The 11,762-nt window shown below is 37.5% G+C and overlaps 1 protein-coding gene across 1 annotated transcript in view; it reads right to left on the bottom strand.

Annotated features, from left to right (window-relative positions):
* The window catches only part of LOC115233448, a 22,555-nt gene that overhangs the window by 3,296 nt on the left and 7,497 nt on the right, over window positions 1-11,762 (bottom strand). Inside the window, exons 2-6 of the mRNA XM_029803878.1 lie at window positions 4,577-5,284; window positions 2,836-3,007; window positions 960-1,021; window positions 743-875; window positions 143-266 (exon numbers count right to left, since the gene is read on the bottom strand). Of these exons, the coding sequence (XP_029659738.1) occupies window positions 143-266; window positions 743-875; window positions 960-1,021; window positions 2,836-3,007; window positions 4,577-5,284 (1,199 nt within the window). The remainder of the gene's footprint in view (window positions 1-142; window positions 267-742; window positions 876-959; window positions 1,022-2,835; window positions 3,008-4,576; window positions 5,285-11,762) is intronic.

Genomic DNA, 11,762 nt, shown 5'->3' on the forward strand with positions numbered 1-11,762 from the left:
AAATATTAAATTTATATTATATTATTTAATATATTATTTTTAATACATTACTACTTTAATCAAAGTTACAAGTCGATTAGAATATGCGTTTCGCATTTATTCGAGTTTATATCTCGATAGCCGAGCTTATTAATTCAATTCATCTTCTTTTTCTTACCGAGCTGTTGGGATTCTTGGCCATAAAGATCATTAGAGAGCGGCTGCGGTTGCTAAACGGCCTCAGCTCTGGATCTCGACCAGGACTGTCTACCGTGTCGACGTTACTGCTGTAGCGAAAGGAAAAAAAAAAAAAAAAAAAAAAAAAAAAAAAAAAAAAAAAAAAAAAAAAAGAGACACAAGTAAGTATATAGAGAGTCTCGGTATTCTCTCTCTAGATGACGTCGCGGAGACACAAACTTTCTCGAAAACTGCGCGACTGGCGTAAATATCAGCCGGATACGCCGAAAATTCATGCTACGAATGTAAATGACAATGATAATAATGGAAGATCAATTACCTCGACCGCAATTCCTTTTGCTTTCGCTTACAATGAATGTAAGCCGAAAAAAAAAGGAGAGAGAAGCCAAATATAATATTCGCCACAAGTAAGTATATAGAGAGTCTCGGTATTCTCTCTCTAGATGACGTCGCGGAGACACAAACTTTCTCGAAAACTGCGCGACTGGCGTAAATATCAGCCGGATACGCCGAAAATTCATGCTACGAATGTAAATGACAATGATAATAATGGAAGATCAATTACCTCGACCGCAATTCCTTTTGCTTTCGCTTACAATGAATGTAAGCCGCTATACAAATGATAACGACGAGGAATACTGCTATTGTGGCACCACCGGCGATGCTGGCTGTCTCCAGCATTACTCGTTGCCGCGAGGCTGTCGAGGAGAGGGCGTCATTTTTATTTTATACTTTGCAAATGAAATGTTCAGAAAAAGAAATCTACATTTATCTATACTTACGCAAATAGGAACCGTCCAAATCTTTAAATTCGCATCTCTGCCCGATATATCCATTCGCGCATCTGCGAAGTAAAATATCACAAGTTTAATTAATTGACATTGTCGGTATACATATCACGAGTTTGTGTCGTCGTTTTCCTCTTCTTCCGGGACAAGTACCGGACAAGCACCGAAAAAGCATGCTCTTTAAATTTCAACTATTTTCATTATCAGGTATTCATCAGATAAATGTATATATATATATATATATAAATGAAAAATGTTATGGCTTTAATCAATGCTTGATTTATTACAGATTGGTTTATCGGAGTGCGTAATCATTGGTAAAAGAGATCTTTACATTTTTCACCATTTTACTAAACGATATAATAACTTGATTCTCGCTGGACAAAACCGACTAAACATGAGTATATACGTTTATATACTTTCACGAACAAATTTGCTCGGTTTGAATAGACGAGCATATTTGTATATCGATAATTGTGTGTGCGTGTGTATGTATTGTATTTGCGCATTTATACTAGCTTTTAGTGAATTATCATTTCTACATGATACATTCTATATATGTATATTACGTACGCGCTACGTTTTTCCTTGTACACTCGCAGCATTACATACACGCTATTATTATTTTTGTCATATGTACATATATGATAATATCCCCTTCGCGCAAAGGTGACATTGCGATTGAACGCGCGTTTTCCGTTTGCATTTTTACTTTTAGGATTATCAATAGGCGCGCGTGATCGAATCAACATTGTTTCTCCACAGTATATCTCTTCGTCACTTAATCAATTACCTCAATGACAATTTATATTACTGCTCGCGCAAGAAAAAACATAAACTTGTTTGTAAACGTAATTTCTTTTTCCTTTCAGCCTTGACGTTACAGAAAACTGCGTAGATGTAATGATAGCTGTTAATAAATGAACATCTATAATTGTGCGTGCGCAAACCTATTTTTTATATTTCTAAACATAAACTTGATTAAATATCGTATTTGTGAAAAGGATTAGCGTAGCTTTAATTTATTCACATTTATCGCAATTATCGCACAAACTCTGTATCGCGATATTTATTATTTAAATAATTATGCAATTTCTCCATTTTCGGCATTTCAACTTTTGCGATCAAAAGTTAAATTGAAAGCGGGAGACGCAACTCGATTCAAGGCGGCAAATCGCGGTCGACAAAGCAAACACCGTGGGAAATGTTAAGGTTGAGCGAGCACAATGTGCTCTGCTCCTCGATATTATCCCGATATTAATCCGATTACTCGATAGACTTTTCCTCCCCTCTCTCACTCTCTCTCTCTCTCTCTCTCTTTTACAATATTTAATCAGCCCGCATCTCGTCAACTTATAAACTTATCAAATTATAATACGCAGAGCGTACATTTTTATTTAAAAAAATTGTCAATAGAAAGAAAAGAAAAAAATGAAAAATAAGTAAAGAGAATAAGCTCTGGAAGAATACGACAGGCATCAAACTCCTGGAGAGAGCGTCGGTCAAACACGAGCCGACAGGAATTTCGACGTACGTGTCGAGGTCGCGTAGTCAAAGATTAACGGATAAACGCGACGCAAACGGTGCCGTCTCCCTTGGTGGCTTTTTCGCTTAGAATCGCCGCAATTGTTCGCGACGGTTGCACAGTAAGACGCTCGACGGACTAAGCCATCAATACTTGTTCCGTACGCGCTCCTGCATATATATCGACACATTTTCCAAAATTCCGACCATTATTATATATCGCTGTCTGTAAGAAATTTCACTACAAAATGGAAAAGTTACAGGTGGAATTTTAATGTGAATTTATCGTCAGCTGATGCTATCGATGACTCATATACGCGTTGAACAAAGATAAACTCGTACTTACAAACAGTTGTACAAGAGGGAGTCGACAATTTTAACGGTGAAACACGTGGCACCGTTCAAGCAATACCAATCTGCGTAATCCTGGGGACACGTATACATGTGGAATGTGATGTTCGGCCGATCCGTCGGCGTCGGCGGCCTTGGTTTTGGCGTTGAGCGCGACGAACAGGCATCTGTTGAAATCAAATAAAAAATGTACGCACAATTATTAAATATATATACTATAATTGTGTATCGCATCTTTGCGTTTTTGCTTCTCTTTCACATTATCGCGCGCACGAGTGGATAGATGCTTTATACTTTATAGTTAGCATCGAAGGAAGAAAACCCTTTTAAGAGTTTGCCCACTTGTATATTTAAAAATATACAATATTAGAGAAAAAATACAATTTTTTTATTCCTCAAGCAATTCTACCATTATTATTACTGTATCATTCGGTCAAATTTCGCATTTTCAGTAATTCCTATATTCTCTTATACATGATGGATAATTATAGGCGTATCAGATACATATATATACGTGTATACACTTAACAAAACTAATGATTCTACACGTATAAAAAGCGTTCACCCCTATTATTGACACGAAAGAGTAAGCGAATGATGGGCTGAATAGGCGCTTTAGGAATTTTGTCGGCTTTTCCAGGCTCGTTGAGCACAATGGACGATCGTGCTTCCCTCTCGCTCTCTTCCACCCTCTCTCATTTCCCTTTTCCTTCCAACGTAGCTACGCCGCACGCGGCCACCCTGGCGCGTGAAGAAAGAAGGGGCGAGAGGGGGCGAAAGGGCGAGAGGGCGCGTGCATCTCGTAGGCGCGAGACTGTACACAAAGCTGCAAAGTACGGCAAAGGCGGCAAAGGTTGCATCTGTCCTGCGCGTGGCTGCTGCCTGTCACCTGTTGTAATTTTACAATCTGCCGTTTCCACACTCTGAGTTGTCATATATGACAACTCTTTGCAATCTCTATATGTTTTATAATATCTCTTTATCACGCAGTACAATTTCTTTGCCTTTCTTCTATTTTACCCACAATTTTCTCCTCTTTTTCACAGCTCTATGTGTGTCTTAATTTTATTCGGCCAAGATTTCGAAATTACATAATTGATTCGTCAAATCCTCAAGTCGTATCAATCGATTCATCTACAATGATATAGTTAAATAACGATAGAGATAGAGGTCTAACGATAAGTGCAAATGTGTCCACGAAAGATATCTGAGAGACAAAGTTAACGGAACAGGAAAATGGATAACGATACTCTACGTCGATTATCTCGTCGAGTTTACATCGAGACCAGGTGCAATGTGACGCGCAAGTATTATTATATTACACACATTTGCTCGGGCGCGTCGTCTGGCACAAGTCGCGTATAAAATAAACGTTTTTTTGTCACGACGGCGCGGGCTTTATTTGGCACGAAAATACTCCATACGACGGCATCTTTGTTCGTCGTAAAAAAAGAGAGAGAATCGCGACAGATTGTAAGATTGTCGAGCAATATGAGGATAATAAATCTTGCGGAGAGAGAACGCGAGACACATAAGCGAGATCAACATTATGTGATGTAAAAAGATGTAAAGAGATGTCTATGGTTTTTAAACACATGCACATGCACACTAATATAATTTAAGATACTTTTGGAAATATTCGACAACAATGAGTTTTTCTTTCCAAAAGTGTCGTATCTTTATCGTAATTATATATAAAATATAATAGTTAAATATACAATATACATCGTACCAACCTGCTATACCAAACAGAGTATAGGAAAGAAATAATATCGTCGCAAAGTAGGGTGGAATTTTGCATCTTCTCGCCATGGCAGTGACGACAGAGGGGTTAGCGATGGTAGTGGTAGTGTTGGCTGTTGTGGTTGTGGTGGTCGAGGTTCGTATGAGAGAATGTACGGTCGTCGTCTCGGTTTGATGGACCTCGACATGGTCGGCGTCGACACGAGCGTTAACGTCGCCGCTCCTGCAAGATCGCCGATCGTAGAATCGCTGATGAAGGCGAGAATGGAAACGTTCGAGACACGTCTCATCATCGTTGTCGTCATCGTCGTCGTCGTCGTCGTCGTCGTCATCGTCGTCATCGTTCTCGTTGTCATCGTCATTGTTTTCCTCATCACCGTCATCATTGTCCTTATCGCCGCCGTTGTCATTGTTGTTATCGTCCTCGTCAGTGTTCCTTCGATGGTGGTACCGTCGACGCGGTGGATGACAATGATTACGGTAACGAAGATGGTGGAGGTGAGGCGGTGAATGATAATGGCGGTTGGTAATACCGCTATCGTCACACCAAACTTTGCCCTTTGCCACCGGCGGCGAGCTAATCTCTTCGACTCTTATCCCTCCGTATCCTCTATCGTTAACTTCTCCTTCTTGCGTTTCCTCGACAGCACCACGGGCTCCACCACCTGGGCCAGAACTCTGGCGCACGTGCCGCCGCTTTCCTGAAACCAGATACCCATCCGGGCGGCCATTTATAGTGTGTTTTATCTCGGGCGAAGACTTTGGGATCTAGCGAGCTAAGCACCGGGCCTACCAGACCGATGGCAGTAGGATAGGACGGCTGTTATGTTATGCCGTGCTGGGAGCGCCCGATTCAATTGTCAGTGTAGAACGCGCTCTTTTTCTTTCTTTTCTTATTCAACCGCTCGTGCGCGATCGTTTCTACTCATCGACAAATAATTTATGAAGAACTTAACGTTTACTTGCTATTGTGTTTCAAATGAAATAGATGTTCTTATCTTCAAAAACAGAATTGTTTTTAGCGTACGGCAAAACTTAATAATTTAAAAACTACCTTTTAAAAAACTTACAAGTATTTTCAGAAGTATCAAATTGATTTATTTTGCTACATCGATATTAGTTTATAAAGAGATAAAATATGAAATGTCAATAGTACATGCCAAAAATATTAAATTTTTATATTTATCTATCCATTTTTATCATCGTCCTTTTTTCAATGGCACGTATATACGTACGTTTTTAAAAGTAAAAGGATTATACCGATTCACGGAACCGGCATAACCAACGAATGGTCCTGGATGCGTGGCTGGCCCAGCCATAGAAGCCAACCTGGGACAGCAACCGTGGCTCGCGCATACGTGTAGATTCTACACCGAGAGAGAGAGAGAGAGAGAGAGAGAGAGAGTGAGTGAGAGAGGGGGGGGGGGGGGAAAGGGAAAGAAGATGGAGAGCTACAATTTTTTCGGCATCTTTAGCGAAACGTTATTATTTATAATTATCGTGTCATCAATTATCGCGAATCATGGCGATAAAATACTATCGATATATTTCATAAATTCATATTTCAATATATTATGATAATTTTTCTATCGAGATGGGGAGCGTACAATCGATGCTAATCACATAAAATTTAGCGTATACGCGTATTGTGTCCAAGAGAGACATAGTTTTAATCAGAATCCAGACTGATTAATGTAACCTTGTTTCTATAATAAACATGTAGTAATTGGCGGCGCCGCGGACACAATAGATTCTAATAACCCCGAGATTTTCTTCTTTTATATTATGCTACGAAAAAATGACGAAAATTACCAATATAAATCATACCGCGCAAGATTCTGCCAACGTGAATTTTATTCAAGAGTTACCATTAAATAGAAAGCCAAGCGATCAGATTTAAGCATTCAGTATTCGACGATGCAGCTTTTCTTGAGAAATCTTATCGCATCCCGTGTCTCTATCGTGATTCATTCGACTTTGATTTACGACGATATGGATACAAGCGATATAGATTGTGTAAATAATAGATATATCGAGGCAACTTGTAGAAAAGGTGACAACTATCGAAATCGAAATGATTTTCCATCAATTATACGACACATTATTCATAACACGAGCGAGTGTAAAACTCTACGTCTGGTCAAGTGTGACGTCAATCGCCGTTCAAATATTCAACCGTCAACCAATTAGTCATATCGATTAGTTGTATCGACACTTTTTACGTTACTTTCAAGGCCAGATGGAGAGGGATCGAGAGATGTATCTCGACATTATAAATATATTATAAATTATAAATAAATTATATAATATGCGACAAAGATATACGATGTACGAATACGTTTATCTTATTTCAAGTCCTTGCTTTCTACGATCAAAAGTAATTTTTTACGTTAAACGTTAAACGATCAAAACTGAAGAATACACTTATACATATATATAACATTGCATTCTTGCTCAGAGTTGAGCAAGTATGCACTCGATACGTTTAAAATAAGTAATGGCTAATGTCTAATGGCTAACAGCGATGTAGAGAGAAGCGGCGAGAGCGTACTGTTCTAGCCTATGGTGACTTAAGTACGACCCACGTTCTCTCTTCCTGATAATTGGCCATTTCCCTGCTATGGCCGTGTCACATCTTGACTCGAGCTTTAAACCTCTCGTCGTTTCTCGACCGACTGGCGAAATAATAATTCTTAACGCGAATCGCGAATCGTGTCTTGAATTAGGTTATTTTCTAATTGCATGCTTCTTAGCGTAACATCCGCTCACGCTTACACTTTGCGCTGTGGTCTTAAGCAGTGAATATTATTTTAACGAACAATTTTTATTTTTCTATTCGTATCTATAAAAGACTCGTCTTAAAGGTTATAGATTATGAATGTAAAAAAATGTAAATGCGCAAGAGTTTAATTGAACGTAAACGAGAAATTTATTAAAAATATCAATCTGACAATGCTGACAACTTACAAAGAGACTCGATGTCAATTGTAACGTAAGAAAATCAATCGGAATCGATATCATTTTTAATTTGTCGTTGCGCATTTGTTCGTTAACTACCTGTGGTTATGGAGACGCATGATTGGTCATGGCAGAAATGTCCAACGGTTTGAAAATATCGCCGCTGCTGTGTGTGTGTGTGTGTATCGTATCACATGTATATTATATGTATTACCGGATAGGGATTTTACAAATACACATACGCATGCACGCACGCGTATATGCCACAATTTGGACGCGTCTAGTCATGTGTCTTTTAAAAGTTACAACTATTGACGGATAAAGAAGAAAGGTGAGAGCAGAAATTTTCCGGATGGAAGGGTCTCGAACACCAGCGAGACCGGTCCTGTACCAGCTGCGACTCATTTAAACACGGAAATTCACAAGTTTGGATATGTTACGTCGATGTAAAAAATAACAAGACAAGAATATTTCTGTTTGCCGCATATTTGGTTTATAAACTATAATCTAATTCCAACTGTTTATAAGTTTAATTAAAACTTCTTCTTTTTCCGATGATAAAATTTGCGCAGTGAGTGGGTGTATCACAATTTTCAAAGTAGGAGAGAAAACGCGCAGCCGGTTCTGCCAGATGGTCAATGAATCTACGATACCATCGATAGAAATTTCCGTCAGATCGGAAATGATCTATAATCATCATTTGTTTATTATCCCTTATCGTTTCTCGCACCATACTACGCTAATCCGCATCTCGACCGGTAATTATCCAGACGAATGGGAGAAAATTATTTGCAAAATTATCTTTCGTTGCTTCTTCATTTCCACATAATTTCGAAAAATGCAATTTTTGTAATAAAAATCCGTTATCCCGAGAAAAGAGAATACTGTGGACAAGATCATACTTGCTATCATATTCTCAAAACTTTTTAAAGTTCTTTAAACTCCCTCCTCCCCATTTCTTTCTCCCTTTGAAAGGGATGGTAATTGAGATCGCGTATCGAAGCGAGAGAAGCGGAAGGATCGTCCCGATCGATCGATACGGATGGGGGAAAAAAAAAAGCAACGCGCTCTCTCGATAATATAATGCTGGATTAGAGCAGGACGTATCTTTTCTACTCGATAGACCTCGGGGCTCGGGGCTCGGGGCACTCATAGGCGGGGCCATGCGTCTAAAGAAGACGGACGGGATCGCACATGTCCACCTCGTCCACCTCGTCCACCTCGGGTATTCATGTCGGTATTCATGGCGAGCAGCTGCCGAATGCACTTCAACACCATTACCTGCTTTTCGCAACGCTCACTCGCGAGGCGACCATATCCTGGCCGCCCTGGCACGCGGCACGCGCCTGCTTCTACCATGCTTCCACATTATATGCCATTATGCTGTTACTGCTACAATATCGTATCATGATACAACGTTCGACACGATTAATTAATAATTCTCTTTTTTAATTTAGCTCTTTGATCGTTTTTGTGATATAAGAAAACTAGAATGCAATTTCCATTGCTAGGCAAACTTGTATAATATGTTGCCATATATGGTATATACAGGGTGGGCCCAAACATTCTGGCCAGACTTTGAGATTTTATAGGAAATTTAATTCTGAACAAAACATTTCCTATAAACATGGATCGAAAAATGCTTCCTTAAAAAGTTAGCGTCCAAAAACCTCTGAAATCACGGTTATTCTATACATTTTTATTTTTACAAATATTAAGGAAAGTATGCGTTTTTTTAACAAAAAGTACCGAAACAAAAATTGTAGAGAATTAAATTATCTTTCAAATGAGATCAAAATGATTGTAGTTCCATAGATTTTGAGATAATCAGTTTCAAATGTATTTTCACAAAAAAGTGTTTTTTCGGCTATCGACGATAGAGCTTTTTAAAAATACTCTTCATTTATGCTATTATGGCCTTAACTAATTTTTAATGTTTATCTTGCTTGTTGGTTATTCCACTAAAAAAAATTTTATTTTTCTGCGTTGTTTAAACCAATCATCATAGGAGGATGAAAGGAAGAGCACAAGATGAAAAGAAAATGAAACTTAATAAATTTCTTGGAAAAAATCAATAAAAATAAAAAATAAAAATCTTCTTTCATAAAAATAATCTGGTCGCTTTACGGATTTCCTCCCGATTTAATTCTAATCGATCAAAAGCCGTGTTTATCTGTTGGATCAGATGTTCACGAGACTCGATTGGCGCCGAGTAAACTTCATTTTTCACTCTTCCCCACAAGTGAAAATCTAAAGGCGTTAACCTATGGAATGTACTATAATTATTTTGATCTCATTTGAAAGATAATTTAATTCTCTACAACTTTTATTTCGGTACTTTTTGTTTAAAAATGCATACTTTCCCTGATATTTGTAAAAATGTATAAAATAACCGTGATTTCAGAGATTTTGGGGTGCTAACTTTTTAAGGAAGCATTTTTCGACTCATGTTTATAGGAAATTTTATTGTTTAGAATTAAATTTCCTATAAAATCGCAAAATCCGGCCGAAACGTTCGGGCCCACCCTGTATATATGATTTAATGTTAATGAAAATGGTTTCTGTACGGAAACTCTCTTCTTTCGTAGCTAATAATTGGGAAAATTGTTTTTCTTTCACAGAAATCACACATATTTGTAAGTATTTTTTAAGTATTACAAAGTGTATAAAGTGATATTTGAGAGAAAAAATGTAGAGCAACTTGCAGACAGAAGGATATAACCTTATAATTGTGTAAAAGTAATTGTGTAAAAGTGACTACATTTTTAGTAAACATATTTTTAGTTTCGATATCATTATATTACTTATACATATCCCACGGATAGACGAGCAATATAAAGCGACAAAGGAAGGCTAAAACGAACAAGATTTCAACGCGAATTAGTAAAAATATATAAGCGATATATTACTCACGTTCGCGCGATTGCATCAAAGCCGGTTACTGCGTGGTAATTACTTCCGGATTTCACTGTATTCTCACGCAAATGTTTTGTGCGCCGGCATACGGTGTGTATTAAACTCGAAAGCTAAAAATGTCATGACATTCAGCAAGGCATGCGAGTATTACTGATGGAAATAAATATTTTATATATATATATATATATAAAATATTTATTTCCATCAGTAATACATACACATACACACATATTCCACTGATACTATTCTACATTTAATATATCCATCTTTAAACTTATGATGATGTGTGTGAAATTGCAAGAATTATATCGTGTAACTTTTTTATCTTGTTTGTTCATAGCGTCTTATAAAATCTTTTAATTCGATAAGTTATCGATTTATCGGGCATAAACTCGCAGGAAACAAGATTGTCATGGAGAATCATCAATCTTTTAAATAAATTTATAATGGTAACGATGCACGAGTGAGCGATATTTCCAAGATTTATTGCGTTTACCATATGTTTTTTCATTTTTTGCGTACAGATTTTTCGTAAATATAATACATATATGAAAAGTAGATTTTTCTCTTTTTCTCTGGAGCAGTTGACTTAACGCGATGGGCACGCCGAGTATCGTCGGCAGCCGGCACATGGTCCGCATCATGCTTTTCGAAGCCGCAGATGGTTCCTCCTCTGCGCGATTATGGTTTTTTTGTCGCGCATGCCGCGTGTGCAGGCGGTAAAACACGTGCACTTTTCGATCATTTTTCGTCACAAAATTGTTCGGTCTGCGAAAATGTTGTATATGACAATGGTATTCGTCGTCCTGTCATTTATGCACTATAAAGTATGTGTAATATATCCCTTGTGCTTCTTATTTTTTATCTCGAGTCATAATTTGTAATCGCGCGAACAATTTCATTGCTGTTACCGATACCATATCGGCTTAGACAAATATTCAATCGAAATAATCTTATTTCGACATTCAAAGTTATCTCTATAAACTTCCATTCTCATTTTTGTAAGCAATGTGCAAATTATAATGTCATTTTTACGTTACTTAGTTTAACAGTTGATTAAATTCGGCACGCGCGGGGCGCACATTAATATCTTGGCGTATGGAGAGAGATTGTGTGTTTTTCATTAGATAATAAGTTTCCAATTTTACCTTTTAATTGTTTCGTTATTTTTTTATATTTTTAAAAATGCCAGTGTTTTGTTGAAAGTTCTTCTAGTTAATCCGCTTTTAGCGGAATCATTTTGATTGAATTATTTCAAACTTATAAGTTTATATATTCAACAGAATATATAATAAAAAAAAAATA

This window comes from Formica exsecta, unplaced genomic scaffold (assembly GCF_003651465.1).
Source record: "Formica exsecta isolate Colony F162 unplaced genomic scaffold, ASM365146v1 scaffold175, whole genome shotgun sequence".
Taxonomy (NCBI): domain Eukaryota; kingdom Metazoa; phylum Arthropoda; class Insecta; order Hymenoptera; family Formicidae; genus Formica; species Formica exsecta.